Source organism: Ochlerotatus camptorhynchus, unplaced genomic scaffold (assembly GCF_037179485.1).
Source record: "Ochlerotatus camptorhynchus isolate MF236.1 unplaced genomic scaffold, CSIRO-AGI_Acam_v1.1 ptg000175l, whole genome shotgun sequence".
Taxonomy (NCBI): Eukaryota; Metazoa; Arthropoda; class Insecta; order Diptera; family Culicidae; genus Ochlerotatus; species Ochlerotatus camptorhynchus.
Window position 1 is genome coordinate 349,674 of NW_027040665.1, and position 14,615 is coordinate 364,288.

The window sequence follows — 14,615 nt, forward strand, 5'->3', positions numbered from 1 at the left end:
AAACATAAATATTCCAGCAAAATAAAATGCCAAGCTGCTCGGTGGTGCCCATCTCGGCAAAAAAATCTAAGTGTGTGCCTATATCGATAATGTTTAATTATTTCCACGTATACCAGATGATCTTGGTTCTCCAAATCGTCCTTCAGGTCAGATGATTTGTTTTACTAGATCAACTAAGTCTAGGATAATATCTGTAGTATAAAAATATTGATTTGGAAATCCTAGATCATTTGGCATACACGAAAATAGGTTGGCATGATCCACATAGACACTGCAAATTTGCTTGGGCATGTTTCGATACTACAGATATTGGTCTTGGGTGATCTAATAGAAATCTGATCTGATCTCCAGAATGATTTCAGAACCTATAACATCTTACGTAGCAATAGGTCGGGTACAATCCACACTTTGAATCTGTTTGGGCATATTTCGAAAATACAGACATTATTGGAGTCTTGGTTTATATAGTAGAACAAATCAACTGAACTCCAGGACGTTCCGCGGGGGATCCTGCATCGTATAGGCCAATATGCTTGCTGGATACTGTCGGAAAGCTCTTGGTGAGGATCATCCTGAACAGGCTGACGAAATGCACGGAGAGTGAACACGGATTGTCGGAGAGGCAGTTTGGATTCCTGAAAGGGAGATCGATGGTGGATGCAATTCGGACAGTGATTGACAGAGCCGAGAAAGCTTCCAAACAGAAGCGGAGAGGAAATCGAGGCCATCGCCAAGGCGCTTCATAGAATTTGGGTTCCAGACTACCTCTGCAGGATTCTAAGTAGTTACTTCCAGAACCTGATCCTGGTCTACGCGACAGACACGGGGCATAAATCGCTTAGAATCACGGCGGGAGTTCCACAAGGTTCCATTCTAGGTCCCACGCTGTGGAACGGAATGTACAATGGCGTGCTGACGCTCAAGCTGCACAAAGGAGTTGAGATCGTTGGCTTTGCGGACAATGTCGTCTTGACGGTAACCGGTGAGACGCTGGAAGAAGAGGAAATGCTGGCGGCCGAGGCGATAGATACGATTGGTAACAGGATGCAAGGAGCGAAGCTGCAGATAGCCCACCACAAAACAGAAGTGATGTTGGTCAGTAATTGCAAAGCAGTGCAACGGGCAGAAATCACCGTTGGAGAGCACACCATTGTTTTGAAGCGCGTGCTGAAGTATCTGGGAGTGATGATCGACGACCGGCTAAAGCCACATCGAATATGCTTGCGAGAAGGCGGCGAAGGTCATCAACGCAATAGCCAGAATCATGCTGAATAATTCTGGTCCAAGCTGCAGATAGCCCACCACAAAACAGAAGTGATGTTGGTCAGTAATTGCAAAGCAGTGCAACGGGCAGAAATCACCGTTGGAGAGCACACCATTGTTTTGAAGCGCGTGCTGAAGTATCTGGGAGTGATGATCGACGACCGGCTAAAGCCACATCGAATATGCTTGCGAGAAGGCGGCGAAGGTCATCAACGCAATAGCCAGAATCATGCTGAATAATTCTGGTCCAAGCAGCAGCAAGAGGCGTCTTCTGGCTAGTGTGTCCTCATCGATACTAAGGTACGGAGGTACAGCCTGGGTTGAAGCGCTGAAAACGAAGCAGGTACCAAAGGAAACTGAGCAGTATCCGGCTCATGGCCATGCGAGTCATGAGTGCGTACATAACCATTTCGATGGAGGCAGTATGCGTTATCGCCGGTATGATCCCAATCGGCATCACCTTGGCGGAGGACTACGAGTGCTATGTGACGAGAGAAACCAGAGGAGTACGAAAAATGGTGAGAACGGAGTCGATGGCTAAGTGGCAGCAGGAGTGGGATGCAGCAGAGAACGGTAGATGGACACACAGGCTAATACCGACTCTTTCGACCTGGGTGAACAGGAAGCATGGAGAAGTCAACTTTCACTTGACGCAGTTCCTGTCTGGTCATGGCTGCTTCAGGAAGTACCTGCATCGGTTCGGACACACAACGTCACCCTTCTGTCCGGAGTGTGGGAATGTGGAAGAATCACCAGAGCACGTGGTCTTCGAATGTCCTAGATTTGATGCTGTGCGAGAGGATATGCTCACCCTTAGCACGGAGAATGTCGTCGAAGAAATGTGTCGAGAGGAGGGCACCTTTAACGCCGTCAGCAGAGCAGTAACGCAGATCATGTCAGCGCTGCAGCGAAAATGGCGAGAAGACCAATTAGAAAGTAGTAATGTACTCACACAAGTGCGAACTGAAAGCCGAAGCCGGGAGAACTCTCCGTCAGAGTAGGCCGAATCCACCACCGGGGATAACCGAGTAGAACGTGACGCTGGGAGCTAAATGGCTCACAAATTGGAGTGAACTGGAAGCGCCAATTAGCTGAGCTAAAGTGAGGTGCATTATGCACGGCCCCCTCCGAAGTAATACGACAAAGGTGTTCCGGGGGAAAAGGGCAAGGCGTCCAAGTAGGTTTGAGTGCGGTAAGAACCCCACACACCGTGTCACCGCGACTGCCCAGTCGTCAAGCGGTGGCACGATGGCCTTTTTGAAGGTTTCCTCCTTGCCAAAAAAACACTCACACACACACACACACACACACACACACACACACACACACACACACACACACACACACACACACACACACACACACACACACACAAACATACACATAGACATACACATACACACACACACACACACACTCTCACACACACACACACACACACACACACACACACACACACACACAACACACACACACACACACACACACACACACACACACACACACACACACACACACACACACACACTCACACACACACACACACACACACACACAAACACACACACACACACACACACACACACACACACACACACACACACACACAACACACATACCCCTACCCCATTAAAGAAGTGGTTGCGAGCTCATACGAAGGTTTCGTGATCGCCAAAATCAACGTTGTGTAGTTGTTACGCACCCCCCAGATGGACGATGGAGAAGTTCCATGAGATGCTGGATGGACTTACTGAAGAGCTGATCGGACGACAACCGGTAGTCATCGGAGGAGACTTCAATGCTTGGGCAGTGGAGTGGGGAAGCAGATGTTCCAATGCAAGAGGGCACAGTCTGCTGGAAGCTCTGGCAAAACTGGAAGTTATGCTGGCTAATAAAGGCACTAGCAGCACTTTTCGCAGAGATGGCCGGGAATCCATTATCGACGTTACTTTCTGCAGTTCGTCGCTGATGGCAAACATGGATTGGAGAGTATGCGAAGGATATACCCATAGCGACCATCAGGCGATACGATATGGCATCGGCCAACGGAATACTGTGGCAGTACTGAGGACGAGAACTTGTGACCGAAAGTGGAAGACGAAGGCTTTCGACAAGGTTCTGTTCGTTGAGGCACTTCGTGTGGACAGAAGTCCCGCAGATCTAAACGTGGACGAGCTGACAGAAACGTTAGTGAGAGCATGTGACACGACCATGCCGAGGAAACTGGAGCCAAATAACAGACGGCGTCCAGTCTACTGGTGGAACGAGGCACTTAGCACTCTCCGCGCTAGTTGTCTCAGAGCCAGAAGACGTGTTCAGAGAGCAAGAACGGAAGCAGACAGAGAAGAACGAAGAGAAGTGTTTCGTGCGGCCAGGGCCGCACTTAAACGAGAGATTAAGCAGAGCAAGTCGAACTGTTTTAAGGAGCTGTGTCGAGACGCTGATGCCAACCCCTGGGGTGACGCATACCGAATCGTGATGGCGAAGATCAGAGGTCCAACGATGCCCGCCGAAATGTGCCCAGAGAAGCTGAAAGTCATCGTGGAAGGACTTTTCCCGAAGCACGACGCAACAACCTGGCCACCTACACCGTACGGAGAAGGAGAGGGAGATAACGTCGAAGTCACCAACGAGGAACTCGTAGCAGTGGCGTTGAAAGTGGCGATCCAGTCATCCCCGGACATGTTCAGGATGGTGCTGCAGAAATGCCTGGACGAGGGTCACTTCCCTGACAGGTGGAAGATACAGAAGCTAGTGTTGCTGCCAAAACCAAGAAAACCGCCGGGGAATCCTGCATCGTACAGGCCTATATGCCTGCTGGATACACTCGGAAAACTCTTGGAGAGGATCATCCTAAACAGGCTGACGAAATACACGGAGAGTGAGCACGGATTGTCGGAGAGGCAGTTCGGATTCCGGAAAGGGAGATCGACGGTGGATGCAATTCGGACAGTGGTCGAGAGAGCTGAGAAGGCGTCCAACCAGAAGCGGAGAGGAGATCGATATTGCGCCGTGATAACGATCGATGTCAAGTGCATCGCCGAAGCACTGCATAGAATGAGGGTCCCTGACTACCTGTGCAGGATCCTGAGGAGTTATTTCCAGAACCGGGTTCTGGTCTACGAGACAGACATGGGACAGAGATCGATTAGGATCACAGCGGGAGTTCCACAAGGCTCCATCGTTGGTCCAACGCTCTGGAACGGGATGTACAACAGCGTGCTAACGCTGAATCTGCCCAAAGGAGTTGAGATCGTTGGCTTTGCGGACGACGTCGTCTTGACGGTAACAGGCGAGCCGCTGGAAGAGGTGGAAGTGTTGTCAACCGAGTCAATCGACATGATTGGTAACTGGATGCAAGGAGCGAAGCTGCAGATAACCCACCACAAAACGGAAGTGTTATTGGTCAGTAACTGTAAAGCGGTACAGCGGGCAGAAATCACCGTCGGGGAGCACACCATAGCCTCCTAGCGTGTGTTAAAATACCTGGGAGTGATGATCGATGACCGGCTAAACTTCAACAGCCACGTCGAATATGCTTGTGAGAAGGCTTCGAAGGCCATCAACGCGATAGCTAGAATCATGCCGAACAACGCTGGTCCCAGCAGTAGCAAGAGGCGTCTTCTAGCCAGCGTGTCATCATCGATACTGAGATATGGAGGTCCAGCCTGGGTTCCAGCGCTGGAAACGAAGCAGAACCAAAGGAAACTGAGCAGTACGTTCCGGCTCATGGCCATGCGAGTCGTGAGTGCGTACAGAACCATCTCGTCGGAAGCAGTATGCGTTATCGCCGGTATGATCCCTATCGGTATCAACCTGGCGGAGGACAGCGAGTGCTACAGGCGGAGAGAAGCCGGAAGAGTACGGAAAGTTGTGAGAGTGGAATCATTGGCTAAGTGGCAACAGGAGTGGAACACGACGGAGAACGGTAGATGGACACATAGACTAATACCGATTCTTTCGACCTGGGTGAACAGAAAACACGGAGAAGTCAATTTCCACCTAACGCAGTTCCTGTCTGGCCACGGCTGCTTCAGGAAATACCTGCATCGGTTCGGACACGCAGCGTCACCCTTCTGTCCGGAGTGTGGCAACGGGCGATGAAACGCCGGAGCATGTGGTCTTCGACTGTCCAACGTTCGAGGCAGTGCGAAGGGAGATACCCGTCCTGAACGTGGAGAATGTCGTCGTTGAAATGTGTCGAGAGGACGGCACTTGGAATGCCGTCAGCAGGGCAGTCACGCAGATTATGTCGGAGCTGCAGCATAAATGGAGAGAAGAGCAGCGATCTAGCAACACCAGCTAGCGCTGAGAGTGCGACAAGTGCATGAGCACAGCCACCCCCCGAAGTAGTCGCTTCACAGTGGTCCCGGGGGGATCCAGGCAGAGGAGAGAGTAAGGAATGGGTTTTAGTGGAGCTGCACTAGGAAACTAGTGGATACCACACCGTGCCAACTTCACTACAGGCCAGGCTTCTTGAAGCTTTCCTAAACCTTACTATAAAAAAAAAAACACACACACACACACACACACACACACACACACACACACACACACACACACACACACACTCACACAGAACATTATAATACAATCATAACGAAAGCAAATAGTATGTTGGGCTTCATTAAGAGGTTCAGCTATAATTTTCAAGACCCAAGACACTATTAAATTATTATATTTTACATAGGTAAGACCTATTCTGTAATACTGTAACCTAGTATGAAATCCGTACACGAGGAACGCATAGAATCCACCCAAAAACAATTCCTGTTATATGCCCTTCGCAAAATGAATTGGACCGCACTTTGAATCCATCATATGAAGCACGATGCATGCTCATCAACTTACAAACACTCAAAGAACGCCAATGCTTTTCTTCATCAATGACATAATTTCACATCGCATAGAATCATCAGAAATTCTTTTACAATTAAACTTCTACACACCCTGTCGGCATCTAAGAACAAGAAAATTATTACTGCATTAAGTAGTTTCTCGCAAAAACTACTGAACATCAGTAGTTTTATTGAGAATAGCTGAATGTTCGGTAGTTTTTGTGATTTACAGTTCGAACAGCAATCTTCTATCTAGTTTAGCTACCATGTCAAAGCAAATAATTACTCGCAAAAATTCTTAACTGAGCTGTTTACTATAAATTTAAACAACCTGAAGACAAACTGAAGACCTTCTGTCTAGTCAGGATGACGACTTAAGCAAGCCATTAGAATCAAAATTAAAAATAATGGCACTAGTTATGAGTGCAAGCTTTAACTGTGATACCCACTATACTATAGGTCTTGTCATTCATTCAAAACGAATTTAGTCGAGCTGTCAAATTCAAACAAGCAATAAGATGTCAAATCGCACACTAGCGTCACCTAGTGAGTGAATTCTAAACTGAGCTGTCCACGATCCAATAAGTCTTTGTCCAACTTTGTCCAAGACCGCAAGCTTCTATCTAGTCGAAAGTACAAATTAAAACAAACAATTAGGGATAAGAGGGGCATAGTGAACAGGTGGGGCAGAGTGAGCACCAGCTTGGACTTCCGGCCGTTCGGAACAAATTAGTTGGTGGTAGGATCAATATCATAATGATATTGAACCTACTGCTAGTTGATTTGTTTTATGCAGCTAGAGATCCAGGGTCAAACTACGGGATGCTCACTATGCCCCACCTGTTCACTATGCCCCTCCTCTCCCTACATATAAGTTAAATGGCACACTAGCACTACCTGAGGACCAAATTATTAATCGTGTTGTACACCATTCAATAAGTCTTATTCGTTTGAACAACTTTATCGAAACTTTCTACCTATTCAGGATGTCAAGTTATGCAATAAATTGGAAACAATACACGGAGAACAAATTATAGCAGACGTAATTATTTTTCCGGTCAAAATAACTATATTGTTCAATTGATTTAGAGATAACCCGAAACTATAGTTGATTTGACTATATATAGAGGGCAACAACTATAGTCCATAGTTGGCTCCTCGGTTGGCTCAACTATATTTTTAAGTAGCTGAACAAACGTTAAACTTCAAAATACAACTATGTTTTAGTTGATTCAAGAAAACTGTTGTTAGAAAAGCAAAATTTTACAATGTTTATTGAACGAACTGCTCTTCATTATCGACATATTAAGGAAGTTTGTTTTTCTTCTTTATCGATCTCAAAAACACAACTGCAAAATCAAAAAAAAGTGTACAAGAATATTCAACTTAGATTCGAAGCGTGTTGATCTGCGTGAGAGCCAGCTATCTTATCGCCTGCTCTACGCATGACAAGCTAAAAGTGTGTGGATTTATGATGATCACTTGAAACCAAAAATATATAAATAAATTACATTTGACGGTTGTTATAATTGATCATAGCTATTGTTGAATTGAGTATAAGATGAACAGTTGAATCTATTAGGTAGATATGATTGAGTTGCCGTTAAAATTAATGTTGGAATAACTATAGGTTTCTTTCAAGCAAAAATATTTTTCCATGTGAAAGTAACTATTAGGATTGTTATCTTAACTTAACTAATTTGATCTCCGTGTAGGAGCGCTTCTTTTGTTTTGAGAACAATGAGCGTAAATATTCATGTAATGCGCTCTAACAGGATTTATGTTGAAGCTAATGAACTAACGCATAGGAACAAACCAATTACTGATTTGTGCACGATGAAATCATTGATATTATTCATCTTTTCTGTTCGATAGAACGGAAATGGGCGATTCTGGTATCCACCGAAAGGCCATCAACCTGAGTTGTCTGAGTATCCACCGAGTATCCACAGAAAGGCCATCAACCTTAATCTTGATCATTATGTATTTTTGATCAAAGTAGGCATTGATTATTCTCTGCAACTATTCCATATGTAGTAAAATTGTATTTTTTTTTAAATATCAGCTGGACAGCTGGCTCCAAGAAGTCACAAGATAACCCACGCTACGTAAATTTGTTCAAAGAAGGCCTATGGAATGTAGTAAAATAGTATTTTTTGTATATTAACTGGTTATTAACTTCGAGTGGTCTGCCGAAATTTTCCGAACATCCGTAAAATTGATTGTTGTAAAATTTGATCAAAGTGTGCTTAAGTTGTTTTGAAAAAAAACACAGTGTCATGAATTGATCACTTTTATGGGTCCAAATTAAGGTCATAACACCGAATTAATTGATTATGAGTGGTTTTGAAAATACACGGACCTCTAGGATCAACTTCATGAATTGACCACTTTTACGGATGTTTCGGATCTTCCGGTGGGCCATCCTGTAGTCCCCGGAGTCCAAATTCCAGTTAAAACTCCGAATTAATTGTAATAAGATGTCTATCTGGACATTTCAATTTTAAGAGACTGCCTTTTGCTTAATGTAAATCCAAACAGTTTCCAGCGCATGATGAACATTGCAATGGCTGAGTTAGCCCCAGAATGTGCTTTTGTGTACATTGACAACATCGTAGTGGTCGGATGTTCAGTCAATAATCATTTGTCAAAATGTTTCAAAAGTTTTTGAAAGATTGAGACACTACAATCTCAAACTTAACCCCATGAATTGCAAATTTTTAAAAACTGAAATGACATATGTGGGTCACAAAATAACCGATCGCAGAATTTAACCAGATGATTCAAAATATAAAGTTATAAAAGATTATCTCATTCATTCATTATACCAAAATTTGCAGAAATTACTAAACCACTTAATGATTTATAAAAGAAAGGATCTAATTTTACTTGGGTTGCTCTACATAATGAACGTTTTAACAAGCTAAAAAAATTCCTAATGTAAAATCTTGCGCTACCCAGATTTTTCAAAAGAATATATGTTGACAACAGACGCATCAAATGTAGCATGCAGAGCTGTTTTGGTGGCGATTTTCCTATTGCATTCGCCAGTAGAACTGTTTGAAAAGGAGGAAAAAATAAACCTGTAATTGAGAAAAAGCGAACTGCCATACATTGGGCAATTAACTATTTTAAATTATATCTTTATGGTCGAAGGTTCAAGGTTCGTACAAACCATCGACCACTAGTATACTTATTTGGTAAGAAGAATCCTACCTCTAAGTTGACTAAAATGAGACTTGAATTGGAAGAATTTGACTTTGACATCGAATTTGTTCCTGGGAAAGACAACGTATGTGCTGACGCTTTGTCAAGAATTCCAAGTAAATCAGAGGATTTGAAAACACTCAGTGTCTTCACAGTAAACACTAGGTCAATGACAAGAAAGTTACAAAATAATCAACAACGTTTGAAATCCAAAGAATTATCGGAACCAGAAAGTAAGACTGATCACCTTACAATTTGGGAAACCGATAGTCCTTCAGAAGTAAGTCTGTTGTGAAGTGCACCACAACACACTTTGGATTAAAGTTTTTAATAATAATTACAAGAAAATTTTGTGACGTATCGTATCGCTATTTCGAACAAAAATGGAGGTCAAGCATTCGAGTTTGTACTCCAACAACTATCAACACTCATGAGTAATTACAAAAGAGACAATCGAGCAATGTCAAGGGAGGATAACATTTTCAATCATATCTCTTTAAATACATTGAAGGAAATCGCTAATATCGCTATTTCCAAATACCACTTAATACTTTTCAAACCTCCCAAAATTTTAACAAATGAAGAAGAAATCCAGGATATCCTAAAGCAATATCATATGCTACATACAGGTGGACATGTAGGTAGACACAGACTATATCTCAAAATAAAAGATTTTTTTTTAACTTTATTAGAGAGATTTTTAGCCGTTGGCTAGTTCATCTCTATAAAATGGGAGGCCCCAGAGGGGGGTTCCACCAGCAAATTTTGTTACGGAGTTGGCTTACAATTCACATGTACTCAAATAGAAGCAATTAAAACAGATTCCAGTAAAAAGACTAGCAATACAGGCAACGAGAAGTAAAAAACCCGAATTTATCCACCTATGGTGTGATCAGACCCTTCTTACTTATTCTAGTTTATTTATTTTATTGTCATTATCAGTGACCAAGCCCCCCACCCCCGTGTCATCCAGTGACGCTACGCCACTGCCTGGGGGTACCCGGAATATATCCGGGTGTAGTCTATTTGGTGAGGCTACCATCACCTTATCACCGTATTTTAATGTGATTTAATGGGTTTTAATTCAATTCATATTCAAGCAACTTCCCCGGGGTACCCGGAACATGTCCAAGTGTGTCCAATGTGGTCTGGAACACTTAACACGACTTGCATTGATCTTATTTTTGAATTCTGTAGTAATTTGATGTGTTTTTGATACGTTTTTCGTTAAATCCAGCGTGAAGGCCCATATTCACCGGATCTTATTCCGGCCATATCTCCAGAACCGGTTCGCCGATTCTAAAACCGTTCAATGGGACCCCAAGACCTATCATTTGGCGCCGAGTTTGTCCAAATCGGTTGAGCGGTTGCTGAGAAACGTGAGTGCATTCATTTCGTTACATACACACACACACATACACACATACACACGTACACACACACACACACACAGACATGTTCCGATCTCGTCGAGCTGAGTCGAATGGTATATGACACTCGGCCCTCCGGGCCTCGGATCGATAGTCGGTTTTTCAAGTGATATCTATACCCTTCTTTGTAAGAAGGGTAAAAAACAATCTGGTACATCAAAGTTAGGTAGGGTTTTGAAAGAAATCGGAGCTCCGCCGTAGGAGGGGTAATCCCCCGTCCGGTAGAGATGTACCGTCAGCCAAAACAAAGTTAAAAGGACCTAAATGTTGTTGTATAACCCAGCGTCCTTGAGGAAATAAATAACTGTCGCTAAAGTGGAAGGTTCGTCGCCCAGTATGTCCCTAATGCTGTTGGAAAGTGCGTACTGCTCCCTTAGTTGTTGGTATTGCGGACACAGGCATAGGATGTGTTCCACCGATGCAGTGGTTCCGCAAACGTAGCACATTCTGTGGAACTGCGTCCCACCAAAACTATGTGAGATCCTTGTATGGCCTGTCCTAAGACGAGAAACCACCTTCTGGTCCCGTAGTTTCGACATATCCGTCCACTTGCTTGTCGTTCCTTTGATTCTTCGGATGAAGAGGGATTGGTATTGGCACCACTCTGCTTCCCAGGCTTCCCGCATTTTGCTGACTATCCATCGCTTTATGTCCTGTAGTGGCACTTCGTCGGTGTAACGGGGGCCAGCTGGTCCAGACCCTGCCAGGCTGTCGGCTTCGCTGTTGCCTGGGATACCGCAGTGCCCAGGGATCCAGGAAAACACCGTGTTGGGAGGTGTGGCCTCCACAATACCCTGTATCCAGGGGTGAGTCATGGTCTCCGATGTAAGGGCTTGTATCACGCTGTACGAATCGGATAGCACCAGTATGGGCCGATCCGAGGGTGTTGTAACGGCAACAAAGATGGCCGCAGCTTCAGCGGAGAAAACCGAGTATTGTGGTGGTAGGCTGCTACTCATCGGTGCTGAAATTCCGGCTACTCCAATTCCGACCCCGGCTCGGGAAAGCGATCCGTCTGTGCATATGTGGGCATGGGTTGGATAGTCCGAGCCTAGCAGTTCGGCTATTGTTCTCTTGAGCACTGCAGAGTTATCTCCAGCCTTGAACCTGCTTTTTATCTGACTATCGATTTTTGGTGGAGGTATGCGCCAACTTTTGTCTCCGTACCAGTGGACCTTGGCCACTGGGGGGAGCTCCGAATTGGCAGTCATGCGGAGGAGTCTGTTCCCCTCATCGAGGAGAAAGATCCGGTGCGGTAAAGGCAGCGGCTTTCGTTGCAATTGCTGAGGTTATACAATGGCGGCATCGTATATGCATGCGGCATCGGCGGGCGTTGACGGAAGAAGACCGGAGACAATCCGAACGTAGGTGTTAAAAGTTGGTGCTAGTATCTGCACGAGCTTTTCGGTGGCGATGCACGTCATCTCAAGACCGTACAGTAGGCGACTATCGATGACGGCTCTTGCAACCCGGAAACGAGTGTCACGATTGTTAGACCGGTGAGGGCGAGAGATAGTGCGGATCAAGTTGATCCTACTGCGGCAGTTGTTCTTGATCGCCTTAAAGTGCTGCTCGAAGTTGAGGGACCGGTCAACAAGTACCCCCAGAATACGGACCGTCTTCCACGGTACCGGGATGGACACACGTGGCACCTGACGCTTTTCGTGGCCGAAAGCTGGAAACCTACCGCGCTGGCCCACCTGGCTACAGCGGAGACTGCTGCCTGGGCCTTGATCCTGTTGCGTGCTGCTGTTGGGCCGGTAGTTACGATAAGTACATCGTCTGCATACACGAAAATGTAAACATTTTTCGGCAGTCCTCCGAAAACTCCGTTCATGGCCACAAGGAAGAGGGTAACGGCGATAACTGAACCTTGAGGGACGCCCGTCTCTTCTCTGAAAAGCTGGGACCTCGTGTTGCCCACTGCGACTCTGAAAGAGCGATCGGTCAGGAAATTTTTGATGAAGTGGACCATGGGTCCACACAGCCCCCAGTTGACAAGCTGCTCTAAGACGAGGGGCGTCCACGTCCAGTTGAAGGCCTTCGATATATCCAGCGAGACGATCTCGGTGTGGAGACCGCTATCGTTGGCACTCTTGAGGACCTCCCCTAATGTTGCAAAATAAGTTGACGTTCCGTACCCTTGACGGAAGGCGTGCTGTCGATGGTCTAGAAGGTTTTCGGCTTCAAGGAAATGATTTAGCCTCCTGTTGACCATTCGCTCCAGGACCTTGGCCATACAGCATGTCAAGGCTATTGGCCGGAACTTACAAAATAAGAGAATATTTTAAATGGAAAAACATGAAAGATGACATTACGACATTTGTCAAATCATGTAATCAATGTAGAATAAATAAGATTTATAGGCACACAAAGGAAGCAGAAGTAATTACTACAACTCCTTCCAAACCTTTTGAAATCTTATCTGCAGATACTGTTGGACCATTTACAAAAACCAACAACGGAAATAGATATAAATTATCATTACAATGTAATCTATCCAAAAACATTGTATTGCTTCCTGTACCTACATAGGAAGCCAATGTATTAGCTAAAGCAATTGTAAATAATATTATTCTAACTTACGGATCATTTCTTCAACATCGTACAGACCAAGGCACGGAGTACAACAACGAAATTATTAATCAAATATGTAAACTTTTAGAGATTGAACTTACTAATAGGATTTATGTTGTAGCTAATGAATTAACGCATCGGAACAAACCTATTATTGATTTGTGCACGGTGAAATCATTGATATTATTTCAGCGATTTCAACTTGGATTTTTTTCTGGTCACGGAACTGACTGACTGATTAATATAAATGCAATAACTTTGATTCAATAATAAATTTAAAATTTACATACCGTAATGAATTCATCCAACCGGTGTTTCCAGTTATCAGAGCGATCAATCAAATGGTTCCATTGTACGGATAGTTTAGCCACTTCACATCGTATGCTTCTTGTCAGCTCTCTGCTTTGCTCTTCAGATGACAGATATCGCGATTCACTATCGATCGCTGTGAATAGAGTCATTGATAAAAATATAAATCAAAAATTGACCGTAGATATTTTTTTTAGGAAGTTAGGAAGCGCGGATATTTTTTTAATCTGATAAATTTTTTTACTACTTTACGCTTTTTGATAAAACATTCCATTGATAGATTTAAATTGACGGGAAAAGTCCCTTATTTCGAATAATGAAGGTTTCTGAAATACCGTTTGTGTTGTTGTTGTAATGTTATTCTAATAAACATACCGTGTCTTCAGATTAACTTATCAACATATACAGTCTACTCTCCCCAGTTGTGTTGAAGCTTTCACTTTGTTCACACGCGCTCACATTGAGCTCTGGTCTGTGGAGTGATAGTTTATCGCTTTATTATCGCTCTCTTTGATATGAAAATTCTGTTTCTCCAATTGTAGTATTATGATGGCAGTAGTCGCCTTTCGTGAGAATGCCTCCAAGGTAGATCTAAAAATATTGAGAAACGCCCAGGCTTCGAAAATCTTTACAACTTCATCTTACAATCCGTTGAATTGTGAACGCAGCATGTTAAACGCCCACAAATGAACCATGTGCACCATGTGTCCATGTTAAATCTGTCGATCTACAAACGGCTCAAAACGTTCTCGAGTAGCACAATAATCGCAATGAGGTACAGAAAGAGGTGAAGCAGATCGTGAAATATGGTTGTTTAGTAATCAAAAAAATCAACGTAAATGCAAGTAGTGACGTCACTAATTGCTTGTATCGTACAGGGGTTTTACTCACACAACTTAACCGATTGCTTCACCTCGGTAATCCAGCTCATTGCAATAATCGACACGAGATCAAACTTGACGGTAAGCGGTAAAAAGTGCGCCTGATGATG

At 44.3% G+C, this 14,615-nt stretch overlaps 1 protein-coding gene across 1 annotated transcript in view; it reads right to left on the minus strand.

The window, feature by feature from the left end:
• The window catches only part of Dys (Dystrophin), an 83,365-nt gene extending 69,544 nt beyond the window's left edge, over positions 1-13,821 (minus strand). Inside the window, exon 1 of the mRNA XM_065222542.1 lies at positions 13,606-13,821. Within this exon, the coding sequence (XP_065078614.1) occupies positions 13,606-13,776 (171 nt within the window). The 5' untranslated portion in view covers positions 13,777-13,821. The remainder of the gene's footprint in view (positions 1-13,605) is intronic.
• Positions 13,822-14,615: the final 794 nt, after the last annotated feature.